General features: G+C 43.8%; 1 protein-coding gene across 1 annotated transcript in view; it reads left to right on the plus strand.

The window, feature by feature from the left end:
- SNX29 (sorting nexin 29) overlaps positions 1-15,491 on the plus strand; it is a 548,807-nt gene that overhangs the window by 269,002 nt on the left and 264,314 nt on the right. The window contains exon 15 of the mRNA XM_060031763.1: positions 4,840-4,946. Within this exon, the coding sequence (XP_059887746.1) occupies positions 4,840-4,946 (107 nt within the window). The remainder of the gene's footprint in view (positions 1-4,839; positions 4,947-15,491) is intronic.

The raw sequence follows: 15,491 nt of genomic DNA on the forward strand, positions 1-15,491 counted from the left end.
AACAGTGCCGGTTTTACTTCTTCCTTTCCAATTTAGACTCCTTTTATTTCTTGTCTGATTGCCGTGGCTAGGACTTCCAACACTGTGCTGAATAAATGTGGCGAGAGTGGGCTTTATCTTATTCCTGATCTTAGAGGAAATGCTTTCAGCCTTTCAGCTTTTTATTTAAAAATTAAAAAAAATTTATTTCACCAAATGAAATTGAGTTTAGTTTTTTAAAAAATTGAGCTTTTGTACATAGCCTTGTGGTAAAAGACCTGATACTTTAGCAACCATCTTTCCCCATTTCCCACTCCTCACAAGCAACTGCTTCAGACTTTTTAACTGATTGTTTTAGTAGTTACCTTCATATCTCTGAATAATGTGTGTCTATTGCCATTTGTTGATTTTTTAGTTGTAGGTGTTGTTTATTGATTTCTCACTGTGGAAGATGAAGGGTAGCATTCTCTGATCCTCCACGCCCTTGAACTGTGTACACACACAGACAGACATATACACGCACACACCCTCCAGCTGTCATATAATCTAGCACAGTCATGTGCTCATTTTGGTTAGATCCATGATCCACGATTACATTATCATGACTCTGAAAATGCTCTCTACAGTTGAGCCATGAGATACATGATTAGTATTTTTGGACAACTTGTAAATTTCTTTGAAGTTAATACTTATCTGTTTTTTGTTTTTTAAATTTTATTGGTATTCTGCATACTTATCACTAATTCAACTTCAAAATTTCCCTCAGTTATATAAATCTCAATGTTTTCAAACACTTGAGTCATCAGTGGCATCCTGAGGCAGTCTCTCCTGGGGTCCTCTGACCTGTAGCTGGAAGAAGCCTGACTACTCTGTGGGCCTGTACTCTCCAATTCACTCCTCCTTTATTGAGATATAATTCATATATTATACAGTTCACCCCTTTAAAGTGCACAGTTCAGTGGTTTTGGTATATTCACAAGGTTGTGCAACCATCATTTTCTGTTTCCAGAACATTTTTTATCACCCTAGAAAGAAACCTGATACTCATTAGCAATCACTCCCCATCACTCCTTCCTCCCAGCCCTTGGAAATCAATACCACTCTGGACATTTCATGGAATCATGCAGTATGAGGCCTTTCACTTAACATCACGTGTGGCTTTTTTCACTTAACATCATGTTTTCAAGGTTCATCCATGTTGTGGCCTGTGTCAGTACTTCATTCCTTTTTAAAGCTGAATAGTAACCCGTTGTATGGGCATACCACACTTTGTTTATCCGTTTATCCATGATGGCCTGCAGGTTCTTCCCACTTTGGTTATCATTAAGAATTTTCTCAAACTCAGTTTTGTGTTGGATCTCCTATATCTTGGCATCTCTGTCTTCCTCTTCCTGGATTTCTTCTCTTCTTTGGGTGGGAGGTAACATTTTTGAGAGGTTGCATGTCTGTGAATGCCTTTACCCGCTTCTCACATGGTTTGGCTTTGTAGATCATTCCAGGTTGGAAATAATTCCGCTCAGGACATTGAAGATTCATTGTTTTCTAGCTTACAGTGATGCTGTTCAGAAATCCTGTGCCATTTCTGATTTTTTTTATCCTTTGTAAAACTTCTGCTTCCACTCCAGGAGTTTGTACCCTCTCCTCTTTGTCTCCTGTGTTGTGGAATTTCACTGTGAGCACGTGAGCATCGCTTATCATCAAGCTTATCCTCAGTAGAGCTCTTTAGCTTCAACACTCATGTCTGGTGGTTCTGGGACATTTCTTGAATTGTATCTTTGACTTCCTCCTCTCTGAGTTATTTTTTCTTTCTTGAGCGCTTCTCATTTGGTAATTCTTGATTTCCTTTTTTGTTCTCCATTTTGTCATCCTCTGGCTCTATTCTCTAGAAATTTCTTTACCGTCTATCCCTTATACGTGGTATTCCATTTTTGCTGTCATAGTTTTGCTTTCCAAAGGGCTTTTATACATTCTGTGTGTTCTTTTCAAGTGTCTCCCTCTTCCCGTTTCTCAACTGCACCTTCTCCTCTCTCTCTGGGAGTATTACCGGTAGTTTGCTTTTGAAACGTTCTTCTCACTTAATAATTTTTCTTTCCTACATGTTGATTTCTCTATTTGTTTATTCTGGTCCCTGTCTTTCATCTTAGGTGCTTGCCTCAAATGTAAGGTGATTTCTGGCTGTCTTCTCAGATGTAGGAGTGGGGCACTAAAACACTGATGGAGGGGCTGTGCCATTTTCCCGGAAAACCCCCCACATTGAGCCCTTTCCTCTTTGGCTGGTAGATTCCTAGGAAATTACTTTCTGTTCCCTTGCTTAGAGGTATATGCCTGATGCCTGCTGCTCTGGGAGTGGGGAGGGAAGAAGAATGGCAAAACTTCAAAAGTTCAGTGTGTATTGTTTTTACCTCTGTTTACCCCTAGTCTTCTGCTAGTTGCTTCTTAAGGCAGACTTTTATCCCTTCTTTGGACTTTTAGCTGGTGTTCACTTCCGCTTCTAGAAGTGTCTCGTGTTAGCAGTTTATGCAAGTTGTTCACTTTAATCAGATTGTGTTTTGCAGTTGCCCACTTGTAGCTGAGAATGAAATTTTCTCAGGTCTGTCAGGTTCCTCACCAGTTACCTACCTTCTTCTCAGCTTCTAAAATTTTGTTGTGTTGTTTTCTCTCTCATTCTCTTTTTCTTTAAGGGTGGTGCCTTTAGAAGGAATTATTTTTAATTGGTATTTTAATGAGATTTTGAGAGGTTGTGAATGTAAATTAACATGTTCAATCTGTCAACTTAAACAGGTTGTTACTGAGTCACTCCTTGCAGTAGTGGCTGGAGCTATAGTCACTGCTGGGATGGAAACCACTTAGGGTTTTATTCCAGTATATTCTGTGTCGTCACTCAGGGGCCTTGCTACGTCCGGGGCCCTGACCAGCCGTGGCCTGATGGAGGCTCCGTGAAGGGCTGAAGGTGGAGCCACTGGTCAGTTCAGGCCCAGCAGCGAGTCCCATTGTTGCTCAGCTTTTCCCCGTGTTGACTTCTCCCTCAGTGCCTGACCAGAGCCCGTGTCTCTCGAATCCCAGTCGCTGGGGGGCTCACCTTAGCTTCCTGTTCTGCCTCATTGCCGTCTCATCACCCTTGATGGGGCATCCAGGAATCTCATCTCAGGACACACAGGCATCTACATCTGCATCCCTGATGCTCGTTTTCAGACGTGGGGTGAATCCATAGTCACACTACTGGGTCTTAACTGCTCATGCAGGAGTTCTCCACTGCTCTCCTTCTACTTATCTTGGAATTATCTGGCTCTTTCCCTGTTTTTATCTTTTTACTCTTCTCTACAAAGTGAGCATATGTGGGTATATACCTGATAGTAGAAACAATGCCCATGGGCATCTACTGTGCTCTTTTTTTTTTTTGAAGTATAGTTGATTTACAATGTTGTGTTAGCTTCAAGTGTACAGCAAAGTGATTCAGTTATACATATATATATATTTTTTCAGATTCTTTTCCATAATAGGTTATTACAGTTCCTTGTGCTATACAGTAGGTCCTTGTTGGTTACCTGTTTTATATAAAGTAGTGTGTATCTGTTAAACCCAAATTCCCAATTTATCCTTCCCCTCCTTTCCCCTTTGGTAACAATAAATTGGTTTTCTTTGTCTGTGAGTCTATTTCTGTTTTGTAAATAAGTTCATTTGTATCACTTTTTAAGATTCCATACGTAAGTGATATCATATGGTATTTGTCTTTCTCTGTCTGATTTACTTTACTTAGTATGATAATGTCTAGGTCCATCCATGTTGCTGCAAATGGCATTATTTCATTCTTTTTTATGGCTGAGTAGTATTCCATTATGTATATGTACCACATCTTCTTTATCCATTCATCTGTCAGTGGACACTTAGGTTGCTTCCATGTTTTGGCTATTGTAAATCATGCTGCTATGAACATGGGGGTGCATGTATCTTTTCAAATTAAAGTTTTCTCCAGATATATGTAACTCATGTTTTTGGCTCATACAGCTTAATATAAAAAAAACAAACAACCCAATCAAAAAATGGGCAGAAGACCTAAATAGACATTTCTCTGAAGAAGACATATAGATGGTCAACAGGCATGTGAAAAGATGCTCAATATCACTAATTATTAGAGAAATGCAAATCAAAACTACAATGAGGTATCACTTCACACCAGTCAAAATGGCCATCATTAAAAAGTCTACAAGCAATAAATGCTGGAGAGGGTGTGGAGAAAAGGGAAGCCTCCTCCACCGTTGGTGGGAATGTAAATTGGTGCAGCCACTATGGAAAAGGGTATGGAGGTTCCTTAAAATACTGTGCTAATTCTTGTGCTGACCTGAGAGTCAGTATCTCATGAAGATGTCTTTGCATTGTCATTGTGCATTGGTTTTAGAGTTTTTCCAGAAGATTCCTTGGTTCTAAATATAATCTGAGCCCCATTGCCATTTCACTTCAGGCTCTAGGCAGGCACTATCTCCTGGAAAACATTTTTGATGGAGAAAAAGAAATTTGACCAGTATAAAAGATGTAAGTGTAGGCTCTTATATTTGCCAAAACACTGTCTGTTTTCCCCTGAAATGGAAAGTAGCTATAGGATTGTTCCCCAGACTCCTGTGCATCTGTCTCTAGGACAGTTATTGCTGTTCTTAAATACAGCTTATCATTTGATTTACTGTACTTCTGTGAAAATGATGCAATGCTGAAGTAATTAGTAATTGTGATCTTTTTTTTCTCCTTTAACAAGAGCTTTCTCTCTGGAGAAGCCATTTGCAAAAGAAGAATTTTTTTTTTTCCAAATGGGAGAATTATTTTTGATTACTGTTAAAATACTTACGGAATGTCTTTCTTTTCCTAAAGTTGTACCAAATCTTTGGAATGTTGATGGAGAAGTTACAGTTACGGACCAGAAGCCGGGAGAAGTTGCCGAGGAACTAGCCAGCTCCTATGAAAGGAAGCTCATTGAGGTAAGGGCGGCAGAGTCCGCGTTTACTCCCGACATCAGCTGCTTTGGAGATATTTCAGACCGAGGCCCAGCCAGTTAAACAGATGTCAGCAAAACAAGCAGTCACACACTCCGCCTCCCACAAACAAAACACAAAATGGTAAAACCATTGCAGTTGACAGAGAAAAGTAAGAAAGACGTGGTTCTTTGAAAAATATCATTTAATTAGAAACCTGTGGCAAGGAGATAAGAGAGAAAACGTGAAAAATAAGAAAACAGCTGTACCCTTGGGTTTGGAGAATATTCAAAACAGAAGAGAATATCACATACAACTTTGTGCTGAGAAATGGGGAAATAGGGATGAGATGGACTGTTTTCTAGGCTCGCATTCAGTATCAAAATTCATTGAAGATGAGGCAGGCTACCTGAAGGGACCAAAAAAATCTGTGGAAGAAAGTTATAAAAGTTAAGAAAGAGCTGTGTCCCAAGAAGGCAGCAAGCCTGGATGGTTCTATGGTGATTTTCAGGGCACCCTTCAAGGTGTATACAAAAAGCCCTTCACTATTTATATTTTCTTAGAGCATTTTTTATCTATATCTGTACCTTGGTTCAAGTGTGTATCACTCCAGTATAAAAAATCTGACAGAGATAGCAGAAACAAGAAAAGTATAGACTGGTAGCGTTTGTGCATGGATACATAACAATTCCAGAAAGGTATCGCTCTGTCAAATTTAGTCATATATTAAAGGAACAACATATATAAAAAGTTAAAATGTATTTAGGACTTCTAGGATGGTTTAACATTAGGAAATTCATCCATCAAGTCCACCCATTAATAAATCAAAGGAGAAAAACCGGATATTTATCTTGATAGGTACCAAAATGTCCATTTGGTAACACTCATCATCGATATCTGATAAAATATTCTCGGTAAATGAAGAATAAAGGTCCTTTTTTGGTATGATCAAATGCTTTTGTCAGAAACCATTAATTATCACCATACTCAATGGTAAAGCTGGGAGAGTAAGTTTTTGATTAGGTAACTAATATATACAGGTGTGTGTGTGTGTCGTGGTGATCCAGTGGTGGTAGTATTTATTACAAGTCATGTGTGTTTGTGTACATACACACATAAAAGTATACACCTATACTTAGTACTTTCTAAATCTTCTACGGTGAGTAAGTTTTATTTTTGGAATCAGAAAAACACCCACAGCTGCCGTGGAGACGTGCCTGACCTGGGGTGGGCTTCAGGGGTAAGGCCTTTGAGGAGCAGCCCCTGAGCTCATTCTGGTTCAGGCTGCCATCCTTGTGGTCTGTTTCCTCTGTCTCTGAATGACCTCGAAAGAAGGGAGCTGACTTTAGAAGCAACTTGAGTTCTAACTCAGGTGAGCTCAAGGGAAAGCAAGCCAAGGTCTCAGCCAAACAGGCGACTGGGTGAGGAGTTAAAAACCGGGATGGGAGGGCCTGGGCACGGGGAGGTGGTCCCTGCAGCGTCTCTGCCCATCCGTGGACCTTCATTCAGAGGGATCATGAGACCAGAGTTGGCTGTGGCAGAAAGCCTGGGTGGAGAGGGGAGCGGGCCCCTTACCCTCAGAACTGTGACAATCCTAGTGGACTCCGGGTCTCTGGATGGCAGAGACTCTTTCATCACTGTATTCTCAGTGACTGTTGACAGGCGGTGAATTTAGCTAAGTAGCCCTTGAGTGAAAGTATTTGAAATTCTCCTGGGACAGGGGTGGCTCTGGTTTGCTGAATGAAGGAAGGGCTGCTGAGCTAGGAAGGGTGAAGGGTTCTTACCAGAGTGAAAGGGGGTTGGGAGCTTCTGTCCCTTCAGGAGAACCAGGGCAAGGTGTCCACTTGTAAGGATGTGGTCAGACCCACACAGCTTAGAGACCAGTGCTCGTGTCCCTGGATTCCTTTGGGTGCCGGGCCTGGGGCAGCGATCTGGGGGATTGACATGCTCGTCAGAAACTCGGAGGGGCTTGACCCGCTGAGGAAACACTGTAGTTCATTCTTGGGCCGGCTGCTTGGTTGGTTGGTTGGTTCATTCAGCGTTGGTTGGGTGCCCTGTCAGCACCAACTTTTTTTTTGTTTTTTTGCGGTACACGGGCCTCTCACTGTTGTGGCCTCTCCCATTGTGGAGCACAGGCTCCAGACGCGCAGGCTCAGCGGCCATGGCTCACGGGCCCAGCCGCTCTGTGGCATGTGGGATCTTCCCGGACCAGGGCACGAACCCGTGTCCCCTGCATCGGCAGGCGGACTCTCAACCACTGCGCCACCAGGGAAGCCCCCCACCACCCATTTTGACCATGAGAAAGCCTCACCACCTCACTGCACTCCAGCTGCGGTGTGCGGGGAAGATCCAGGTGTGATGTGAAGTTACTGTCGGATCCCCTTGCATCGTTGCTCTTGTTGCCTGCAAGAGAGGTAGGTGTTGAACTCCCACATCAGGGCAAAAGACTCTCTTGCCAGCCTTAAGCCTTCTTCCACGTCCTTCTGTGATCCTCTTACGCTGGGAGCAGTGGAGTCGATGGCTGTAGTCAGCAAGCTGGGAGAGAGGTGAGGTTGAAGCAGAGATGGTCCTCCAGTGGCATTTACTACGCCGCACTGATTTTTCATTCTGTTTTTGTTTGCAAAGTGAGATCCTGTCAGTGATCTCTCATCTCTGAATAACATTAGTGTTTCATTTCACCACGACTTTTGCCGAGCCCTCTTTGTTGGCATTAATCAAACCCATTCTTCGTGATGCTCGGCTGTCATTTTATTAATGGGTTGGTTTTTACCAAGAAAGAGTTGTAAACGTGTGTTGGAGTGGAGTAGTAAAAGGATGAGGGGGAAGAGTTGAGGCATTGCTCTTCCCATTTCGAAAGGGCAAAGGAAGAAAAAATATATCACTTTAAATAATATGACTATTTAAAATACCCCAACAATTGAATAACTCTTCTGTGATTCATCCCAATGAAAAGGGAGTTCCTGAACCTTCTTTCTCTAGGTGTCTTTCAAAGCATTAAAACCATTCCACCTCCCTGCACACATACACAGCACGCTGCATGGACAGCTCAGAACCCAAAGCAACACCGTATGTAGTAGCTGGTGAGAATCAGGGGCCCAGGACAGGAAAGATTGTGCAAAGATTGTTCCTGACACCCTGTGGTGGTCAACTTTTGAAAACAAGAGGGAAAAGAGAATTCTGGCAGGTGTAGGTTAATCTGGCAGGGAAAGAACACTGCTATCAAAACACTCATTATATAAGAGCCGCTGTAATACAGCAACTAGCCGTCAGCGCATACTTTCAATTCTGGTTACTGTGCTAAGGCTTTTTTTTTTTTTTTTTTTTTTTAATTTTTTTTTTTTTTTTGATGATGATGATGATTTTTTATTTTATTTTTTTTTGCGGTGCGGGCCACTGTTGTGGCCTCTCCCGTTGTGGAGCACAGGCTCCGGACGCGCAGGCTCAGCGGCCATGGCTCACGGGCCCAGCCGCTTTGCGGCATGTGGGATCTTCCCGGACCGGGGCACGAACCCGTGTGCCCTGCGTCGGCAGGCGGACTCTCAACCACTGCGCCACCAGGGAAGCCCTGTGCTAAGTCTTTACGTCGATGAACTCTTGCAATCCTCAGCAGGGTTCCTTGAGGGAAGGTACTGTTGACAGATGGGGTTTTGAGAAGTGAAGTAGCTTGTCTAAGATTTCTCAGCTGGTAAGAAGCAGAACTGGGTCCGAATCCCTCAGGCCATCTAGCACCAGAGCCCAAGCCCATCGTCCTGCTGTGTTCTGGAAGGCCAGGCTCAGTGAGAAAAAGAGACACCTAAGAGAAGGGCCAGTCACTCGTCCCATTTGAGAGAATACGTGGAGGGAGGTGAGGGTTGCCAGCAGTAGCTGACAGAAACATGGCACGTCGGCCGTTTGGCATGGTGCTGGCGGGGCCTCGTCCCACACCCTCAGTTACTGCAGGAGGAGGGAACGCCTCCCACCCGTGCTCGGACCTACTCGATTCTGAAGCCGCTTGCAGTAGAATGCCAGGCTAGGACGTTATCTTTTTTTACTGTGTGTTCATTGCCTCATTCGGCTCCAGCATACAGTAGGAGCTCTGTAAGTATCGAAGGGGATGACAGTCCGTCAAGTGGATTCGGCTGTTCCGGGTCATGTTTAAAGAGTGATGGATGGACTTCTCTCCACTCTCAGGTGGAGAGTGGGTTGTGCAAGGCACCCCTGTAACTCAGCCTCCTGGCAGAAGGGACTCCGTATCTAATAAGAGGAAGCACGGCTCTTTGGGGGAGGCACACGTTTTCCTGGCCGTCAGTTTTAGGGGGAATTTGAGCTTGGAGAGTCTGGAGGGGATCTTGAGAGAAAGATGGGCGCTACCAGCTCATGTAGCACATATTTACTGACTACCTCCTACGGGTCCGGCCTTCAACTCCCTTTCTCTACCCTCAGTGGCGTCCCCTACCCTGGGAGCAGTAGAGTTGATGATTCTAGGAGATGAGCCACGAGAGATGTGAGTCTGAAGCTGAGACGTTCCTCAAGTGGCGTTTTCTTCCCTAGACTGAGTTTGTCCTCTTTTTTTGATTGTAAAGTTATTGATGCTTCACCCGTGGGTAGCATCTGTGTAACCAAGGCTTGTCGTAGGTTACAAAGACGAACAAGACACATTACCTGCCTCTGGGGAAGCTCCAGGCCTGGGGGGTGAGGCAGACACGTCCGTTATGGTAATTAGGAAACAGGGTTGACATGCCAGAAGTGCAGACGTAGAGTGACGCCCGCCTCATGGGCTCCTAGAGCTGTGTCTTTAACAGCAGTCTTGCAGAGCTTGGGCACCTAACTGGAGCTTCTAGAACATTCCTCCCCTTTTCTTTGGGGTTGTTAGTTATGACACTCGGAAATTTCTTTTGTCCACTTCCCATCCCTCCTGAAGAGCTACACATTAGAGGAAATGGATTTGTTCTCACCAGGGATTTTGAGGATAAAAGATACTGGACACGTCCCAGATAGATCTGCTCTAAGGTTCCTCTTTACCTCCCGCAAGTGCAATCCTTTTGGTTTGGATTCGTCTCCGGAGATTTTTCCATTCCTTTCTAGCAGTTGCCATCAAGAAAAGTGTAGAATTGTTGGCGGCATTTGGACTTTGGTCCTGCGTCGCCTCCTGCAGCCCGATGGCTTGGAGAGCACAGGTGTCCCATGTCAGACTCAGTTCAGATTGGTCCCTCACCGCCATGCATTCGTTCCTGGGCAGGCCACCTGACCTCTCTAAGCCTCAGTTTCTCTGTCAGTAAAGTTGAGCTGGTAATACCTACTGGTAGGGTTACTTTGAGGATTAAATATAAAGAATCAGGTTCAGTACCCGTAGTGGACAGGAGTGCTTTCTTTTCTTCCTTCTGTCCTGATTTCCTTTGGAGGAATGATGACCCCACCGTGTCTTGCGGTCTTGCTAGGAGAGTAGATCTTAGGTACTTTGCCCTGCTTTGTCCCCAGGGCAGGCATGTGACCTGAGCCAGGGCAGTTGGGGCTTTAACTCCTAAATTAAACAAGAACGGCGAGAATGCTTCAGAGGCCGCTTATTCAGTAACTGGGTCCTGATGACCCTCCATTTGTTCCTGTGTGAACTGGCCAGAGCCGTTCTGGTTTCAGGTCCTTCTCTGGGCCAGGTTCTCCTAACTTCCTGACTGTTTACAGTAATTCCTTTGTAGCTCAGGTTAGAATCTGTCTCTGTTACTTACCTCCGAAATACCTTAGTTCATGTGAAGTTTTGTAACTGTCTACAATCCATAGGTGCTGTTTCCTCTTCCTGTCCTTCGGGGCTCCTTTGTTCTGCCTTTTTCATGCTGTACTAGGTCTTGATCACAGCCCTGCTTCCCCATTGTTTGCTCGCCTCTGTGCTGTGTACAGTACTGCCAGTCCATCCTCAGCAAACGGATCTTTACTTCCTCCTGTGGTGGAGGGACTCAGCTAGCTGTTGACTGATTTTTCAAATTATAAGATGCTTGTCATTTACTGTGTGGGTGTAGTTAGCCCCTGAATTTTTGTTCATGGGTGAAATAAATGTGTAAGCGGCATTTGTTCCCATTATAATGGCAGAGTTACTATTAATGGAAAAGTTAGCTTAAGCATCAAGCTGGTGAAAAATACATTCATAATCACACGCTGTGGAAAACTCTGAATGTGACCATCATTTTAATAAAATGGAAAAGTTCCTGAAGCAGCCAGGACCTTGGGGGCAGTTATACCACCAGCCCTGGCTTCATAAATTGGCACCAGTGGGTTCCAACACTCTTGATATATCTGGGAGTCATTTTTATGCAAAAGAAAACAAGCTTTTAAATAAAAGACTGGATTCTGTGTAAGGACTCAGGATACAGAACTCTGAGCTGACATCTCCATTAAACTGCTGCTCAAAACGAAGAGTTGGATGTGAATTTGTTTTTGTTTTTTAATATCTCATGATACTGAGCAGATTGAGACCGGGCTCTCACCTTGTCAGGGGAAAAAAGTTTGCTCACCATGCAAAACTGGGTGTTGAAGCAAAATTGTTATGTATGAATGAAAATTGGTAAGGAGTTCTCCCTTCTGGAGGGATAGGGGTAATTCCCACTAAAGTGTGAATGACTAACAAGGCCAAATCTCCAAGGAATTCTTAAAGGCTTTTTATTATGGAAAAGATACAAAAATGGAAAATTTAGAGGTTTAATCAGCCTCTAAATACCCATCATCATGCTTCAACCGTTAATAACTCCTGGTCAATTTTGCATCATCTCTGTCCCATCCTACTCCCAGTCTCTTGTGGTATTTTGAAGCAAACCTGAGTTTTCATATCATTCCACACCTATTTCAAGGCTGTATCTGTAAAATATAAGAGCTCTTAACAAAACAAAACAAAACCACAATACCATTAAAAAATCTTCTAAAGGAGGCCCATGCCAGTCCTAGCGAATCTCAGATTGGAATATCAGAGAGAAAGAGAGAGACTGACTGACTGACTTCTTTTAACAGAGCACCTTTTAGGGGGCCTGAAAAATGGTTCCTCACCCAATTCCAGAGAGAGAGAGAGAGAGAGAGAGAGAGAGAGAGGGAGTGTGTGTGTGTGTGTGTGTGTGTGTGTGTGTGTGTGTAGGCTTTCCCACACCAGCGGAGTGTCTGAGAATTCAGCTGAATTCTGACACTATCTACCCAGAGATAGCATCAGATTCTACAGGTAAGAGGCCAGTCCCACAAGATCACCCTCCACTTCAGACACCAGTTAGTTGTGAGCCCAGATTGTTACCTGTGCTTCTGACCGACTGGCTATAAATCAGAGGTTCCCAAGACGATGAATTTGCTAGAGCGTCTCACAGAACTCAGAATTTTACTCACTAGATTACTGGTATATTGTAGAAGGATATAAGTCAGGAAGAGCCAGGTGGAAGAGATACATAGGACCAGGTATGGGGAAAGGGCACCGGGCGTCCATGCCCTCTCTAGCCACGCCACTCTCCCCAGATCCCCATGTGTTCACCACCCTGGAAGCTTTTGGAACCCTGTCCTATCCATAAAAATAGAAGCTTCATTACAGAGGCAGGAATGATGAAATCATTGACCATTGGTGATTTTTTTTTTTAACATCTTTATTGGAGTATAATTGCTTTACAAAGGTGTGTTAGTTTCTGCTATATAACAAACTGAATCAGCTATACATATACATATATCCCCATATCTCCTCCCTCTTGCGTCTCCCTCTCACCCTCCCTATCCCACCCCTCTAGGTGGACACAAAGCACTGAGCTGATCTCCCTGTGCTATGTGGCTGCTTCCCGCTAGCTATCTATTTTACATTTGGTAGTGTATATATGTCCATGCCACTCTCTCACTTTGTCACAGCTTACCCTTCCCCCTCCCCATATCCTCAAGTCCATTCTCTAGTAGGTCTGTGTCTTTATTCCCATCTTACCCCTAGGTTCTTCATGACATTTTTTTTTCTTAGATTCCATATATATGTGTTAGCATATGGTATTTGTCTTTCTCTTTCTGACTGACTTCACTCTGTATGACAGACTCTAGGTCCATCCACCTCACTACAAATAACTCAATTTCATTTCTTTTTATGGCTGAGTAATATTCCATTGTATATATGTGCCACATCTTCTTTATGCATTCATCTGTCGATGGACACTTAGGTTGCTTCCGTGTCCTGCCTATTGTAAATAGAGCTGCAATGAACATGGTGGTACATGACTCTTCTTGAATTATGGTTTTCTCAGGGTATATGCCCAGGAGTGGGATTGCTGGGTCTTAGACCATTGGTGATTGACTCAATCTCCAGCGCCTCTCCCCTCCCTGGAGGCCAGGGGGTAGGACCAAAAGTTCTAACCTTCTAATCACAGGATTGGTTCTCCTGGCACCCAGCCCCCATCCTTAGGTGCTTCTAAAAGTCATCTTATTAGCATAACAAAAGACACCTTCATCATTCTCAACACTTAGGAAATTCCAAGAGTTTTGGGAGCTGTGAGCTGAGAACTGCGGCCCACAGTAAATCACAGTATTGCAGGACCCCTTGCTTCCTGTTCCTCCCCCTCAGTTTGCTGAGGAAGGAATCTTAGCACCTAATTCCTGTGAGATGGCCAAGCCGAGGTCTTCCTCCCCTTTGCTTGGCTTTCTGTGTTAATTCCGGTTAATATCAGCCATAGCCCTGTCACCAGCATGGCTGCCCTGACTCTTGGAAATGGAACAGGTTGGAGACAAGGAGGTGTTGATTTCGGATCCAGGCAGCAGTAAGCGGCAGCGAGCAGTAGCTGGAAGCAAGATCTCAGTGTCCAGACTGGGAGTCTTAACCACTAGACCACAGGGGCCAGCAGCTAGGGCCTGGATCCCTAGTTCTTGCCTGTCTTGTCAAGAATGAATTCAGGTGAGGAGGCAGAAGGTAAAGAGAAAAGTAAAAAGTTTATTGGAAAGACAAAGTACATGCAGAAAGATGCAGGGGTGAACTCAGAGAGAGTCGCGCCTCTGGGAAGTTTGAACCCTTTATAAGGGCACAGTTTTCCGGGTCTTTGTCTTACTTCCAGCCAATCATCTTGTTTTGTCCCCCCCTGGCTAATTTGTCTCAGGACCCTCCCCTTAGGGGTGCAGGCACCTCTCAGCCAAGATGGGTCGCGACATGAAGGCATCTGGGAGAAGCAAGAGTCACCATGGCCTGGAGTTGTCCCCTGACTTTTGACCCCCAAGGAGCCTTTCTGCGCATGTGTGGTGTCTCCCTTGCCCCAAGGAGGGCGGAAGCGGAGATCCCTTGATCCTTTACTCAAACAAGGTTTTGCCCCTGTTCCTGCCATGACTGTTATCTTAGGACATCCACAAGAGACAAAGCCTGGCTGTTTACCGTGTCTCTGTCATTGCTTCCATTTTGGAGAACAAACAGGAGGCTGATTTTAAATGTCTAACCTCAAGCCCACCTATCTCCTGTCTCAGGAAATGCAAACAGGAGGCTAGTTGTAAGTGTCCAGCCCGAAACCCACTTTTTCCTGCCGTCTGAAGTGTAAACAGGACGCTAGTTGTACATGTCTAACTCGGGGCCCATCTGCCTCCTGCTTCAGTGTCACCACGGCTTGCAGGTTTCCCAGGCCTCTGCTGTGCCCTTGTGCGTGAATGAACTAGTTCCCTAATGAAGAGCACAGGCAGTCCAGTACTTTATTCAAAATATTTTGTGTGTGTTTTCTCTTCTTATTTTTAATATTCTATTTTTAAAATTTGAAGTATAGTTGATTTACAATATTGTGTTAGTTTCAGGTGTACAACATAGCGATTCAGTTGTACATGTGTGTATGTGTACGTATATATATACACATGTGTTCTTCACATTCTCTTTCCTTATTCAAAATATATTTTTATTATGGAAAGTTTGAATGTAAGAATAGCCTGAAGAATATAATGAGCTTTCAGGTACCCATCACCCAACTGCAATGGTGGCCAAGTCATGGCTAATCTCGCTTTGTCCACACATCTTCCTGCTTCCCCAGCTTCTCATAGATACGCTGAAGCAAGTTCAAAGCACAGCGTTGTTTCCTCCTAAAGTATTGTGAAATATATCTCTAATACAACATAAGGGTCCTCCTATTTTTTAAAAGAAAAAAAATCCTGTAATATCACACCTAAATAAAAATTAGCAGTAATTTCTTAACATCATCAAATATCTGGTGAGTGTTCAAATTTTCATTTCAAACAAATGTTTGAATAAGTTTCCAGATAGGGTCCATCCACACATTGTAATCGGTTAATAGACCTCTTAAATCTCTCTGAATCTGCAGGTTTCCCATCTGTATCTTCCCTTCTCTCCCTTTCTTCTTTACTTGAAATTTATTAGTTAAAGAAATTAGATTGTTGATCCTAGAGAATGTCTCCCACCAGTGTTTTTTGAGAGTCTGTCATGTGCTTGGTACTCTGTGATCTCTTAGGCTTTTGGTGACATTTACTTAGAGAAAAGCAACCCCCAAACATCAATGACAGCGATGGTAGTAGCAGTTAGCATAAGTTGAGGGCTTATTCTACTTTTAGTCCCTGTGCTAATAGCATCACATTGGATTGTCTAATCTAATGTTTGCTACA

This window comes from Delphinus delphis, chromosome 15, assembly GCF_949987515.2.
Source record: "Delphinus delphis chromosome 15, mDelDel1.2, whole genome shotgun sequence".
Taxonomy (NCBI): Eukaryota; Metazoa; Chordata; class Mammalia; order Artiodactyla; family Delphinidae; genus Delphinus; species Delphinus delphis.